Source organism: Mesoplodon densirostris, chromosome 13 (assembly GCF_025265405.1).
Source record: "Mesoplodon densirostris isolate mMesDen1 chromosome 13, mMesDen1 primary haplotype, whole genome shotgun sequence".
NCBI lineage: Eukaryota > Metazoa > Chordata > Mammalia > Artiodactyla > Ziphiidae > Mesoplodon > Mesoplodon densirostris.
In genome coordinates this window covers 9,632,123-9,646,414 of record NC_082673.1, presented here as the reverse complement: position 1 = coordinate 9,646,414, position 14,292 = coordinate 9,632,123, and the positions used below count along the sequence as shown (strand labels likewise).

At 39.5% G+C, this 14,292-nt stretch overlaps 1 protein-coding gene across 5 annotated transcripts in view; it reads right to left on the bottom strand.

Moving 5' to 3' along the window:
- The window catches only part of YTHDF3 (YTH N6-methyladenosine RNA binding protein F3), a 44,025-nt gene extending 34,733 nt beyond the window's left edge, over window positions 1-9,292 (bottom strand). For 2 of the 5 annotated variants that reach the window (XM_060115502.1, XM_060115505.1), the window contains exons 1-4: window positions 8,983-9,292; window positions 8,466-8,490; window positions 5,011-5,156; window positions 2,635-2,720 (exon numbers count right to left, since the gene is read on the bottom strand). In XM_060115502.1, coding sequence (XP_059971485.1) covers window positions 2,635-2,720; window positions 5,011-5,068 — 144 coding nt within the window. In that variant the 5' untranslated portion in view covers window positions 5,069-5,156; window positions 8,466-8,490; window positions 8,983-9,292. Of the gene's footprint in view, window positions 1-2,634; window positions 2,721-5,010; window positions 5,157-7,011; window positions 7,028-8,280; window positions 8,336-8,465; window positions 8,491-8,982 lie in introns of those variants that run through there. The other 3 variants (XM_060115506.1, XM_060115504.1, XM_060115503.1) reach the window with 3 other exon arrangements.
- Between the last annotated feature and the right edge of the window lie 5,000 nt (window positions 9,293-14,292).

The following is a 14,292-nucleotide window of genomic DNA, read 5'->3' as shown; positions in this document are numbered from 1 at the left end:
ACTTTTTAAATTACTATGAAAATTATTCCCTGAGAAATTGAGCATGAGAAAATAGAATATGCTGCCACAGAAGTAAAAGGCCAACAACCTGTTTTAAAGCATCCCTGGGTTTGATGTGATTTAGATCTAAGCATATAAAACAAACATTAAAAACTTTTCTAGACTCAAGAATATCATTTTTATTATTTACAATATTAAAATCAGATGAAGGGATTTAATTTTAAAGACATCCTGTATATTAGTTGAAAAAAATTTTAATTAACCAATTATTTCAGCTAGGTCAGTACAAGAAACAAATACTTGCATAACTTTACATCTGAAAATAATTACTTTAGATATTTCATCAATAAATCCACTTTTCAATAGTGTACTTTAAAAGGTCAATTTGTAAAAACTTTTCTATTTTAGCTAAGTAACTACGATAAATTTAAATTCTGTACAGCTTACCTTTAAGATTTCAGATAATTTTCAATTCTGCTCTCCAATAAACCCAGTTTTCAATATTCTATAGTGTTAGTATTCTTTAAAAGGTAAATATGTATCCTGGTTAGACAATTATTTTTAGTTATTACAGAAAGATAATTGCTGAAAACCTATTCATCAGCACTGGCAAGGAGAGGGAGTTAAAATATAGCCGTACTGATATCAAACTTTAAGACTTCTCTTTAAAGAGCACATAACATTGATTCTAACATCAGTAAGTGATTTAATTAATATAAAGTATAAGACCTTCCATTTAAACATCACATTAAAACAAACCTTTTACAGATGTTTTTGCCCCAACACAAGGAAACTTTTATGATTCAATTTAAAAACTGGGTTCACTAAGGTAAATGCCCTTATAGTCTTAAAAAATAATGACTTTCCAATACTTTATGTGAAATCTTATGCAGAATTACAACATATAAAACACATGAAAAGCAAAGCACAGCTCTGGCTGCTGCACGGGTAGGATCCAGGTTACCCTCCCCAGGTCACCCCTAGGCAGACCTGAAGCATCTCTGTGGAATGTCAAAAAACCAATCTTCTAAGCCCCTGTGACAAATAAATTATGAAACATCTGTTACCAAATAAAATGAGAAGATTCTCACAGGTAGCAATTCTCAAACATTTATAATCCATTAAAATTTCTTGAAAATAGAGTTTGAACATGTCAGTCAGAGAATATTCATACCATACCCTTGTCTTAGAAATTCATTTTACATTAAAATACAAAAAGTATAAAATCAAGTAGCAAAAAATAATTATGTAAACCAAATAAATTTCCCAAACTTATCTGATCATGGAGATCTTTTTAGGAGAATATCTACTACACCTCATTACATCAGAATTCCTCAAAAAAGTTGGAAAACACTGCCATAGGATGTTAACTGAAATTACTGTATGGGACCAAATAGAACAGAATATATTTCTTTTAAAACTTGCACTACACTTCATAACAAATGATCTTGCCCTATTTTCCAGTGATATATTCTTTCACAACCTTTAGGTGGAAAGTAAATTTGTTATTGAGATCATAAAGGTAGATTACATAAGAAGGAAATGAACTTTTTCATTTTTTTAAAGTAGCCTAACTTTCATAGATTTTTATCACCCATTTTTATTCTTTATTATTTATTTATTCCCTCCCAACATATGCTAGGGATATAGATCAACAGATAGTAGCGGGTGGTTAAAGAGAAATAAATGTAGATCAGTTTGAACATAACCATGGCTCTCCAAAGTCCTAAAAATAACTGTACATTCCACAAATTGGGAACTACTCGTTTTTCAAGTTTTCTCTGCAACTGCAAAGTTCTGTAACAATATTTGGTTCCTTATTCTTTTATAAGTTAAAAAAACTAGGTTAAGATTTCAAGGTACATTTTTCATGTCTTTTTATAAGCAAAACAACAAAGCAGTTTCATTCCAGAATGTTCTCTCTAAAGAAACTGTTTAATAATGAAAGTTTTTTTTTAATTTATTTCTAGTAGTGACATTTTTATTAACAAACAGAAAGAGATGCAGAATTGGTATACAGAGACTAAGAAGTACCATTCTTTTTTGTCAATGTTTAAATCTAAATTATTCCTATATACAAAGTCACAAGATTATTTGTGAAAAATTCAAACACAGAAGAACCTAAAAAGCGACCAGTTATTTGATTTGATGAAATTCTCCATGCCTACAATATATAAGCAAGTGTGTTTATAATATCTTTAATTCTATTTCCTATGCTACCAGGTTACATACCAGGTTATATTAAAACTTTAATTATACTAACCAAAAATTTCAGGCACAAACTAGTCCTCTCCTACAAACTTCTAGCTAATTAAACCTTATAATCTGCTTTAGCTATGAAGATATGGCAGCAGCATTAAAAGATTAAACTCAACAGTCAAAAAAAACAATCTAACCACAATATATACAAATGTTCATCTTCATATCTCTGTATTTCATAATCTAGTTTCAGCCATCTCCTATTTCCAAAGAACTCTCTTGTGCCAAAAGCCTGCAGCTGCTATTCACTATTATGTAGGCACACTAGGTTAATTCATGTTAGGGTTCGCCTCATTCAACTAAAATACCTACTTTAAAAAATCAATTAATACTAACGTAAGTTTAATTTCCTAAATATGTGACTGTCACACTTACCTGATTTGTCTGGCTACTCAAGTATGGCTCAAAATCATCATCATTTACAGCATCTTTTTGATGAATCGAACCGTTTTGTACTGAAACTAAAAATATGTTTGTATTAGATGCATTGTAATTATCTTTATGAAACTCACAAAATAACCTAATATTTTCAATATTTTTCAAATCAAATAGGAAACTTATCCTGGGTTCTTTGTTCTTTTCATTTAAAACCCCCTTTAGGATTAACTTAATTTTGGATATAAATATTTATGTGCCACCAAAAACTTACAAATCTTGTATATATAAGCCCAAGATTACATAAATACAAAGTATATATATACTTCTCATTACTAAAAACATAACGTAAATATCCCAATTTCAACACTGTAGTAAGCAGTTAAATTAAAATGTTGGAAGGGTTTGCTAATGCTATATTTGAATCTAAAATAACCACTTTAAGCAGTGCTACTGACAAGATAGATTTCTGAACGTTCTCTACCTTTGTTAAATCACTTTACTACTCAGTCCAATAAAGGTAAATAAATAACCTTGTTTGGTAACCGACGTTAAAATAAATATCTTAAATGTCTCCAAAGAAAGTGGCTAAAATTTACTTGAAGCAATATCACAATAAATAAATATTATCATAAAAAAATCTAAATAAAAAGGGCCTTTACTCTAAACAAAAAACAATGAAGACTTTCACAAGAAAGTATAAATAAAACTAAGACACTAAAGATAACCATGATTACTCTTGCAACATACGAGAAAACCAGTCAAGTGTGATTTATAATGCCATATTTGTTCAGAGATCACTTCCATAAATGCTCTATATAAAGCTGTTGTTCTGCAAACTGTCTCGGTGCTTTTGAGCACAGACTCAAGGTAAAAAGATCCTGGGTTTGAATCCCAAGTCCAACATGGAGAAGCTGGGGGATCTCTAGTTAGTAACTTAGCCTGTCTAACTCTGACTACTTCTCTATTCAAGGAGGTTATTAATAGTACCTAGCTCATCTCATCTGAGTATTCAATGACAGTATTTAATAATCTTGGATATTATTATCACATAAAACATTACAAGATCCAAACAGGACTAAAAATTACTTTAGGACCACATAAACAAGCTTATGACTAATCGACTAATCTCTTGGAAACAAAAAAAAGCCCCTCAACACCTGAAGATTTGTTGCTTAAAAATACAGTATTTTTAAATACAATACTTAAATATAAAATATTATAAATTAAGGTTAGGAGCAATGGATTTACGTTGTGTGTTCTTCTATAATATCATAACATCTTTATTTTCCCTAATCATTCCAATGAGTTCAGAAACATAAATGAAATATACAAGTTGACAGAGTCATGGGAGCAAAAATAGGTAAAATCCCTTAGTTCTTTGCCACCCACTGGGTAGCAATGATCACTCAAAAAAATACTATTCTGTGAAGCCTTCAAAGTAGACCTCTCAAGATTCTACACTGCCCCTCAGAGACTACAAGAGAAACCTCAAGGTCACCGTGATCCTGGCTCCACTGAGGTGGCTTAACTGCATTTGATAAGGAATGCATCAATGCCAGAGTTGAGCTAAATGTGCTCCCCAGAATTTAAATATGTAACAGCCACTAGAAACAAAATTAAAGCGCAGGGTACCTCAGGTTATTTCAGGTGGGCTAATCATTTCAGCCCAAGAGATTCTAACATATCTGTTCTCCTCTACCACTCCTCTATCAAGGATAGTTATGCCTGGTCTATTACCTCCTGAAAAATAATTCTTCACTACGTGCCTGGACTGGTACATATCTGTCACTGTTACGTGCGTATTTGACAGTATCTGAAACAGCTACCCATTTCAAAATTACAACTATTATCTCTTGTATTCATTAGATTATCAGTTTAGTCCACACTGCTATAACAGTTAAAAAAGTACCTACTTAAAAGTTATCCAAATATATATTATACTGCTCTTACTCATCCGCTCTATTCTATCTTTTCTTCTAATTCTAAGAGGCTGAGACTAAGAAAATATTCTCCTACACTAAGTAAATACAGTCTATAGTCATTTATAATGATGCATTAAAATGTCTAAGTCCTAAAAGATTATTCAAGGACTATGTCAATCTAAGGAAAAAATGTTTTATTTTGTTTTAAGTATTTCACGCATACTGATAAGCAATTTGCATCAAATTAGAATCTGAATAAGCAGCTAGCCCTAGAGTTTCAGAAGCACACCTTTCTTAAAGAAATTCAATTGTCTTAAAGACTTCAGGTTTTGAACATTACTTAATGACAATCTAATGTCTTGGAGACTGAAAGCCATTAAATAGTAATGAAATCCAAGCTAGTCCCATAGTCTGTACAAGTTCTTCAGGGAAAAAAGAACGGATGACTTACATGATTCTTCGCCTGTTTCCCCTGCTCTATGAAGCAGAGTCAAATCAAGATAGAACATGGGCCTTAGGAGCCAGGTGATTCTTTGCTCTGGTCCTGACTACATCAAGTTAGGAAAGTCAACAGATCTGTGCATCATGTTTTCCCACCTACAAAAACAGCGACAATACCATATACCCTCTATCTCCTTATAGGAATGTTTTGAGGATTAATCAAATGAAGCCTAAAATAACAGTAAAGTGCTTTGCAGTCATTTCCCGAGGGGTTGGGGTAGGGTGGGGAGAGGATACAAAAGATATTGCCAAAATACAAGGCATTTTCCACTACTTTTCTGAAACGCTAAAAGATAGCCAAATTCAGCCTAATTCTTTTAAATTGCAGTACCAAACAATGACAATGTCCCTCTGTCGGGAGGGGCAGGTGAGGAGAAGAGGGAAAAGATAAATTCCTTTCCATATATTTGCCTATTCGTAAACTTAAGGGACAGGAGGAAGCAGGCAGCAAGGCCTGAGGCTACTAGAAGCATGGGATCTGACACTTTTATCTGTGGTGCCTGCAGGGAAAGGAATGGTACACTTGTATTCCAGCAAGCAAAAATTCCACTTGTTAAATAAATAAAAGTGACATGAAGTCAGTTTTAAATTATGGGCCAATAGGTACATAACTATCCTTAAATCTCTACTGTCCTTCAGTACTACCCTGGCCAAGGATAAAAGAGTTCTAATATTTAACATAGGGACAATCTATTAAAAAGAATTCAAACTTATAAACAAGTAAACCTAGAAGTATTACTTATACTACAAAAGCATTTTTGCCTTACAAAGAGATTGATATAGAATTCCTTTTAAATTTTTGCTCCTTTAGTGCATTTAAGGACATACAGAAAAATACTTAGTAGAAAATCAAAGACACTGAAGCCAGGTGTTGGGCTAATGCTGTCAACTGAAGACTATTAAGAAAGGAAATACACAGTCCCTGAAATCATTTTAAGTCCACTAAAAAGGATTATGCTTTCAGAATTCTGATAATTCCTCAGGGGCATGCATTTTTCATGAGGTTGATAAGTTCTGAATTCAAGTTTAATACTCATATTCTTAGGACACCGGGACTGTAGTTCAAGAAAAATAACTTTGCTTTCTGCTTCATAAAAGTAAACAGAAAAATTATAAAACAATTTTACTAGCTTGAAAACCAAGTCAACTAAGGCAGAGTAGTTTTTCTTAAACTCACATATAGCTACTTGTACCAGTTCACTGGAGCTGCTGCCTTTTCCTTGTAATTCTCAGAGGCATAAAAATACAAGTCATGTGTATGTGTATTTGTACACTTGTAGTATCTACCAATTTAAAGCAGCTTAAGTGATTACCAATACTTTTAGGCCAATAGAATTTCTCCCTCCTGCCAGGTCTTAGGCAATAGTCTTCCTGCACCTTAACAATAAATAGATGAGGCGAGGCAGCAATTATCATGGCTACTAGAGCAATGGACTATTTTAACTACAACCACCCTCATAACATACAATAGGATTTATGGCTAGAATTGTTACTTTTATTTTACAGAGAGAGGGGAAATTCTGACCAAAAGGTGCAATGTGTTCAAGCTCACTTGGCAAGTCAGCAGTATGAGAACACAGGTCTCCTAGGAATCCTAGTCCATTGTTCTATCCATGGATGAAATTATGAACTGAAGAGTAAGGGGGAAAGTAAGAAAAATTTCTTGGAATAAACAACTATCCAAATAAATACTTTGTATGTGTGTCTAAATACATCTAACAGAGGTGATACAAATGGATTAAAAAAAATTTTATTAACCAATAAATATTTGTAGTTGATACACAATTTTGTTTATAGAAAATTTATATCTGATATCAAAGATGTCATGAGGACATACCTAAGTGAAATAACTGTCATAAATCAAACGTACAGTAATACAGTAATGGCTTACAATGCTGCAGATGCTCTATTTTGTTTTGTCAAACAAGTACTTCATAGAACTTGCACTTACCTTAAAGCAGGTAACACAAAACACTTAGCATTTCAAATAGCCTTGCAAAGTGCCACCTCCCCACAGATCTAGGATAAAATAATTTATGCTAGGCAATAATGACCACAGATTGCACATATGTCCAAGTCTATATACTTCCTAATGGGCAGACTAACAAAAAAAGAAATTAATGGATCATTCTTCTTAGATTTACAAATAAATTTTTAAAAACTCACTTAAAATAAATCAACAGTATCAAATTCTGAGCTTTGTGCTTACACCACAGAAGATAATTCTAAAATTAAAATTAAATTCTAAAATTTAAAATTGCTGTTTATATACATCTTTAATCAAAATAAAGCAATGAATCTGTTACCTAATACGATGCCATATAACTAGTATGTAAAACTTCTCAAAAAAATTGTACTACAACTCAAAAGAAAATTAAGCTGTGCATACAGAACCCACTCCTTTCAAATGTGCAATAGCTAATAAAAACCTTAAGAACATAAGGAGCACCGATAAAAGACATTAAACTTTACATCTAAAAGGCTACTGTAGATCTTACTTGGTAGGCAATACTTCACTACAGAAATAAGAAACTGGAAGCATAATTCTATTTAGTCTGATTTCAAGCCCTATTGCAAAATGTAATAAATACATAGTTCACTGTAATGTTATTTAATTGGCACCATCCCAAGAAAGCAGTTATTGTTCTACACTTACTAATGTCACATGATTAATGTCATGTTTCAGTCAGCTGACTGTATGGCTCCATATTAATAAACACTAACCACACTAATTTTTTTTTAATGCTTGACTTTCAGCAGTACTTTTTCTTTCTTTTAGCTAAAGAGTAAATCATATAATCCTGGCAGGAACCTCACAAATTATTTCCTTCCCAATCCTTTCTAAAGTACCATATTGAGTCAAACCTTGCAAGACTACAGAGCAAGATGACATGCCTGTTCCGTTCTGATCCCTAACGGGCTACTGCCTCAATGGGACCGACTTCAACAGAACCAGTGACTAACCGTACAATTTCCACTACTGGAACACAGAATTCTATGTGGGCTGCGCGTTCCACGTAAACCAGACAAGGAAGAAAATGTCCACTTATCTACATACATTGGGAGAATCTGTGGCAGAAGTCACATAATACAGACTGTAAAATTAAAGAAATGTCACTACATTCATAACAATACCTCTTTAAGTGAAATACAAGCTAATAAAACTGTTCCTCGTATCACTTTGGTTTCTATAAAAAGTGGCTTCTAAGCAAGGACCTACCAAACTTTCGGACAGCATTTGGCTGCCTTAGCCGAGACGAACTGTTTCTCTAATCCTACATTTCAAAAAAACAAAAACAAAACAAAACAAAAACAAAATATCAAAACCAAAAAGGCCTTCACATAGTTTAAAAGTAACATCAAACCAACAATGAGAAATAAAGGTAAAAAAATATCCGAACTCACCTTTATTTCCTTGTCCTTTAGGTCTCTGTGTAGCAAGATGAAAGATGTGGTAATAAGGAAAAATAAAAAAAAAAAAAGGAAAAGAGGAAAAGCGTGTTAATCAGAGACGTTATCCGAGACAAGTTATTTTAAACTATCAGCGTAGGAGTGAAACCCACCACATCCTCCATCGCCACCGACCGCCCACCCATGCCGGGGCTTAGCCCTCCGACCCGCCACTCGGAAGCCGTCCCCAGCACTCGCCCGGGGTCAGCCCCACTTCTGCCGCCCTCAGGACGCGTCCGAAGGCCCCGGAGCGCAGTCCTGCCTCCACCCTCCGCGGCCCCCGCGGCCGCCCGCCTGGACCGCAGGCTCCGCGGCCCGGGCGCACGCCCCGGCTCGGGCGGCGGGACCGCAGCCAGTCGTGCCCGGGGCACTGTTACGGGCCCGGCGGCGATGGGGAGGAGCCGGAGCCCCACGCGAGGGTGGAGCTCTGGGTCTCGGGCCTTCGCCGAGCCTGCGGCCTCTGCTCCCTCACCTGATCCACGCTAGTGGCTGACATTCTTCACCGCAACCCGAGAGCTGCTGCTGCTACCGCCGCCGTCGCCGCCTGGGCCTCTCCCCGTGCACTCACAGCAGTTGGCTGCCGCCCTCAGCCGAGAGGCTCTTCCAGCCGCCGCCGCTCGCTAAGAAGCCAGAAAGCGGGCCTCGCACTCGGGAGTCGGTGGAAGGGGCCCGTCTCTTCCGCTTGCAGGCTCTCCTCCCCTCTCGCTCTCCGCTTCTCGGGCCCACAATGGCGGACAGACTCCCTAGTCTCACTTCCGCTCTGAGCCTCCCTGACCTTCCGCTCTCCACTCTGACGTCCGCGTTCACCTCGCTCTTCCTCCCCCACCCTCCCGCCACAGGCCTTGGCTCCGCCTCCGCACCCTCACGTGATCTGAGACGGGCCCGAGCGGCCGACCTCTCGGCGCATGCGCCGCGTACAGAGCGCGCTTGTGCGGCTGCGAGCGCCAGCTTTACGGGGCGATTCGGTACCTTTCTTCTTTCCCGCTTGGAGGCGGCAGGGCGCGCATCGGTCGGCGGCAGCAGAGGGGAGCCGGGCAGAAGCCGGAGTCTTGTCTCATTCTGGGAGGGAAGTGGGCGTGGGCGGCAGGCGGGGGCTGCCCGGGATTGTAGAGCCCGGCCGGCGGCGCCCTCCCGGCGGCGGAGTGAACGTTGTTGGGGTAGGAGCTCCGCGGCGGCAGCCGCGCCCACCCCTAGGTGATCGAGCCGCGGCGGCCAGGCCTCTACCGCGGCCGCCCGAGGCCGTCCAAGGCCACGTGGGCGGCGGGATGAGTCGGCGGCCCTCGGGACGGAGTTGCTGGGCGAACCGCACGTGCAGCGAAAGTGGCTGGGTTGCGGCTCCGGGCGCCGACACTTAAAAGCACATAGGAGGTGCCCCGGCAAGTGTTCGTTCTCTCCAAACCCCAGGAGCATGGTAGGAATAACTCACATTAACCGTCACCTCTGAAGTCAGACTTTACCCTCCCCTAACGTTGATTTTGATGAATGAATAAAGTTACCTTGGGAAAAGTAAGCACAGTTGCAGGACGTTTTTTCAGTCCTAAAAGGACAGAAGTTTAAAGGTTCAAGAGAAACTGGTAAAGTTACTTTTCTGCAAATTGGCAAAACCAAAGGAGCTGATTTGCAACATTTTGAATGGTTCGTTGAAACAACGTCTTTGCAATAAAGGCAAAGATTTCTTAGAGTCTATGTAAAGAAATAACTTAAATGGCCAAATCCTTACTTTACTTAAAAGCCATCGGATAAGTGATAGTTTATAAAATATAAAATTGCTAAGTTATAGGATTGACTTTGTGTTTAACAATGCAACAATATTTTAGAAGCAATGAATAGAAGTGAATCTTATCTCGAGAGTCCAGTGTTTCATATACATCACCAAGAGGCATTTTGCAGGTCTGCTTAGCTCCCCAGGCTCTCCCATTTTGCCACAAGTCCCAAGTGGGACTCTGCCTGATTCTCAGCTCAGGCTGAATGCTTTTGCAATTTCCCAGGACCGCCCTGCTCCACCCTACCCCACCCTTCCAGTTGCTGCTCTTAATCTCTACAGTCTGTCCATCCTCCCTCCTTACAGACCTTAGCCTGAAAGAGTTTGCTACTACAGTACCTGTTATGAGTGGGGAAACAAACGGAGGGTATACAAGAGGAAGCATGTGAAATCTTACAGGCTTTGCCTTCCAACCTTGACTATCTTAGTTAAAAAGCATGGCTTTGGGATCCAAACCAATCTGAGTTTGAATTACAGCTGGGCTAGATACATTAGTTGTATAACCTTGGGAAAGTCACTGAACCTTTCTAAGCCTTAGTTTCCCCATGAGTAAAATAAGGTCAGGGGCTTCCCTGGTGGCGCAGTGGTTGAGAGTCCGCCTGCCGATGCAGGGGACACGGGTTCGTGTCCCGGTCCGGGAAGATCCCACATGCCGCGGAGCGGCTGGGACCCTGAGCCATGGCCGCTGAGCCTGCGTGTCCGGAGCCTGTGCTCCGCAACGGGAGAGGCCACAACAGTGAGAGGCCCGCGTACCGCAAAAAAAAAAAAAAAAAAAAAGAAAGGTCAGATACGGATAATTCCTGGCAGAGCTTAAGCCTTCAAGAAGCAGTGGCTCTACAGGGCTAGTTTCTGGTTCCTTTGCTAAAGAATTCCCAGGATGGTGGTAATAGCTTACATTTATTCATCACTACATGTCAGGCACTGTAATAATCATTAAAATCCTCAGTGCATTGTTGGGCATTAAGTGCTGTTAACAAAAACTGACACACAATGAAGTTAAGAAAAGTGCCTCAAATAACACAGCTGATCACTGAGAGCCAGGATTTGAACACAGGCCGTTTGGCTCCAGAGCTTGTACTGTAGCCACCATATAATGCTGCCTAATGACATGTTCTGGTGAGTTTCTGTTCTCTTTCTGTCCCCCAACAAACTCCTTCCTTCCATATTATCCTAACTAGCCTGGAGATCTGAAGTCGCAGAATGCAGCACTACCTACCATGAGATGTGGCCCATTTAATATTAAATATGTTTTAAGTACCTGTGGGAACTACCTCAGATCCTCCCCACTGCCTCCAGAAGTGTGCAGACTCTAGCTGTAGAGTCTAGATTCTAGACAGTGCTTCACTCTTGCACAGGGCCGCAGGCATCTCAGCCTCCTGGTGAATACCCGCTCTGGTCACAGCTTGGAAAGGAAAGGCAGGCTGGATTTCAGCCCCCTTTCACCCCTCAGCCACCTTGCTGCCTTTATCCAGTGAGCTTCCACTCCGCACAGCGGTAATCGTGGGCCCTGCACTTCTGCATTGACTCTTTGTATCCGTTCCAGTTAGGTTCAGCTGCAGGTGATAGCAAGTCCAAGATAACGGGAACTTAAGACAGGTCAGTTTTTCTTTCATACAAAAGAGGTTTTGGAGGGGCTTCCCTGGTGGCGCAGTGGTTGAGAATCCGCCTGCCAATGCAGGGCACATGGGTTCGATCCCTGGTCTGGGAAGATCCCGCATGTCATGGAGCAACTAAGCTCGTGTGCCACAACTACTGAGCCTGTGCTCTAGAGCCCACGAACCACAACTACTGAGCCCGCATGCCGCAACTACCGAAGCCCACATGCCTAGAGCCCGTGCTCCACAACAAGAGAAGCCACTGCAATGAGAAGCCCGCGCACCACAACAAAGAGTAGCCCCCGCTCACCTCAACTAGAGAAAGCCTGTGTGCAGCAACGAAGACCCAACGCAGCCAAAAATAAAATTAAATAAATAAATTGAAAAAACATTGGTCTGGAGGTAGTCAGTCCAGGGCTTGGGTTGCTGTCACAGAGTCAGGTATTGGGCTTCTTACAGCCTGTTTCGCCACCATCCTCATGATAACACTTCCACCTGGGGTCCAAGATGACTGTTCAACTTCCAGCCATCATAGTCATTCCTACCAGCAGAAAGCAAGGTGAAGAAAGGCACCTTTCTCCCCTTTAAGGACATTTTGTAGAAATTGCATTTCCCACTTCTGCCTGTCTCCTAACTAGGACACAGTCTTAACGAAAATACCAACTTAAGCAAACTTGGAGGATATATTTTGATGTATTCTGGTTGGCCATGTGCTCGGTTAAAAATCAAAGTTTACTACTAAGGAAGAAGGTGACAGTGGATAGTGAGAGACAAATTATAATAAACTCTGTGCATAGTAATTACCCAGATTCACTTCCTCACCTAGCAGCATTTAAACTTCTCTTTGAATTTTTGCCAATATTTAAGACAATTTCTAAGGCTTTTTGTTATCATTAAGTAACATAGTATAAGTGAAACAAGCATGGAAAATTCAATGTGAGGGTTGATTGATGCATTTTTAGAAGGAAGGAATCCTTAAATATGCTTAAGGTAAAACTAATAGCTGAGCAGAACAGTGAATAAACCCCTCCTCCCACCAAAAAGGAAAGTAAACCTGCTTTGAAAGGGAAAAGTCAACAACTTTTTTTCATTCTTGTGTCTACTACAGAGAAATTTACAATGACAGGAAGAAACAGAAAACATCAAGTAGCCCTAAGGTTTCCGTAAACCGGTGTTTTCCAGAGCGTTTCCCTAGTAACAGCATCTCTGGGGAACTTAATACAAATGCACATTCTCAGGACCCACTGTATTTACCAAATCAGAAACTGGGTGGGGAACTTCTTTATTTTGAAATAATTGTAGATTAACAGAAATGTTGCAAAGATAGTACAGAGAATTCCTTTGTACCCTTCACCCAGCTTTCCCTAATGTTCACAAATTACTTAACCAGGTATATTTATCAAAACTAGGAAATTGAAATTGTTGCAGTACTATTACCTACAGACTATCCGAATTTCCAGTTTTTTCACTAACGTTCTTTTTCTTTGTCTCCCCCAGTTTTTGAGTTTCTTCGTCTTTTCTTGTCTCATGGCCTTGACACTTTGGAAGAGTACTGGGCAGATATTTTTAGAACGAACCTCAAATTGAGTTTTTCTGATGTTTCCTTCCTCACAACTAGGTGGGGCTCATGGATTTAGGGGAACAATACCAAAGGTGAGATGCCTTTCCTATCACATCATAACAGGGGGCATGTGACATCAATATGACTTACCACCGATCATGTTAATCTTGGTCATTTGGCTAAAGTGATGTCTGCCAGGTTTTCCATGGCAAAATTACTATTTTCCACTTTCTATACTATAGTCTTGGGAGGTGAGTCAGGAAATCCAGCCCACAGGCAAGGAGAAAGGAATTAAGGCTCCACCTCCTGGAGTATTTAGAATTCTTGTGCAAAGAAGGTTTGTCCTTTCTTCCATATTTATTTATATCACTATGGACTCATGGATATTTATTCTTTGGGTTATAATCCAGTACTGTCGTAATTTATTTAGTTGCTCAGATTGTTCCAAGCTTTGTCCACTGGGAGATCAGATTGATTTTTGCCATACCCCTGTTCTTTCCCCCCCCCACCAAGCACTTCACTTTGGAGCACAACAACTAGTTGATTCATTCTAATGTTTACTGCAGGGAAATTTACAATGACAAGGAAAAGGCAACAGAAAACATCAAGTAGCCATAAGATCTCCCTAAAGCATCTCAAAGTATGGTCCTGGGATAACAGCATCATTGCTACCTGGGGGTTTGTTAGAAATGCAAATTCTCCAGGGCTCCACCCCATAGTTACAAAATCAGAAACTCTGGGCTTGGGTCCCAACAAGCTATATTTTATCAAGCTCAACAGGTGATTCTGAGGCACACTAAAGTTTTAGAACCACTGCACCTAAGTTTCCCCAAAGATCCAGGTCAAAAACCTACCCAAAGAACC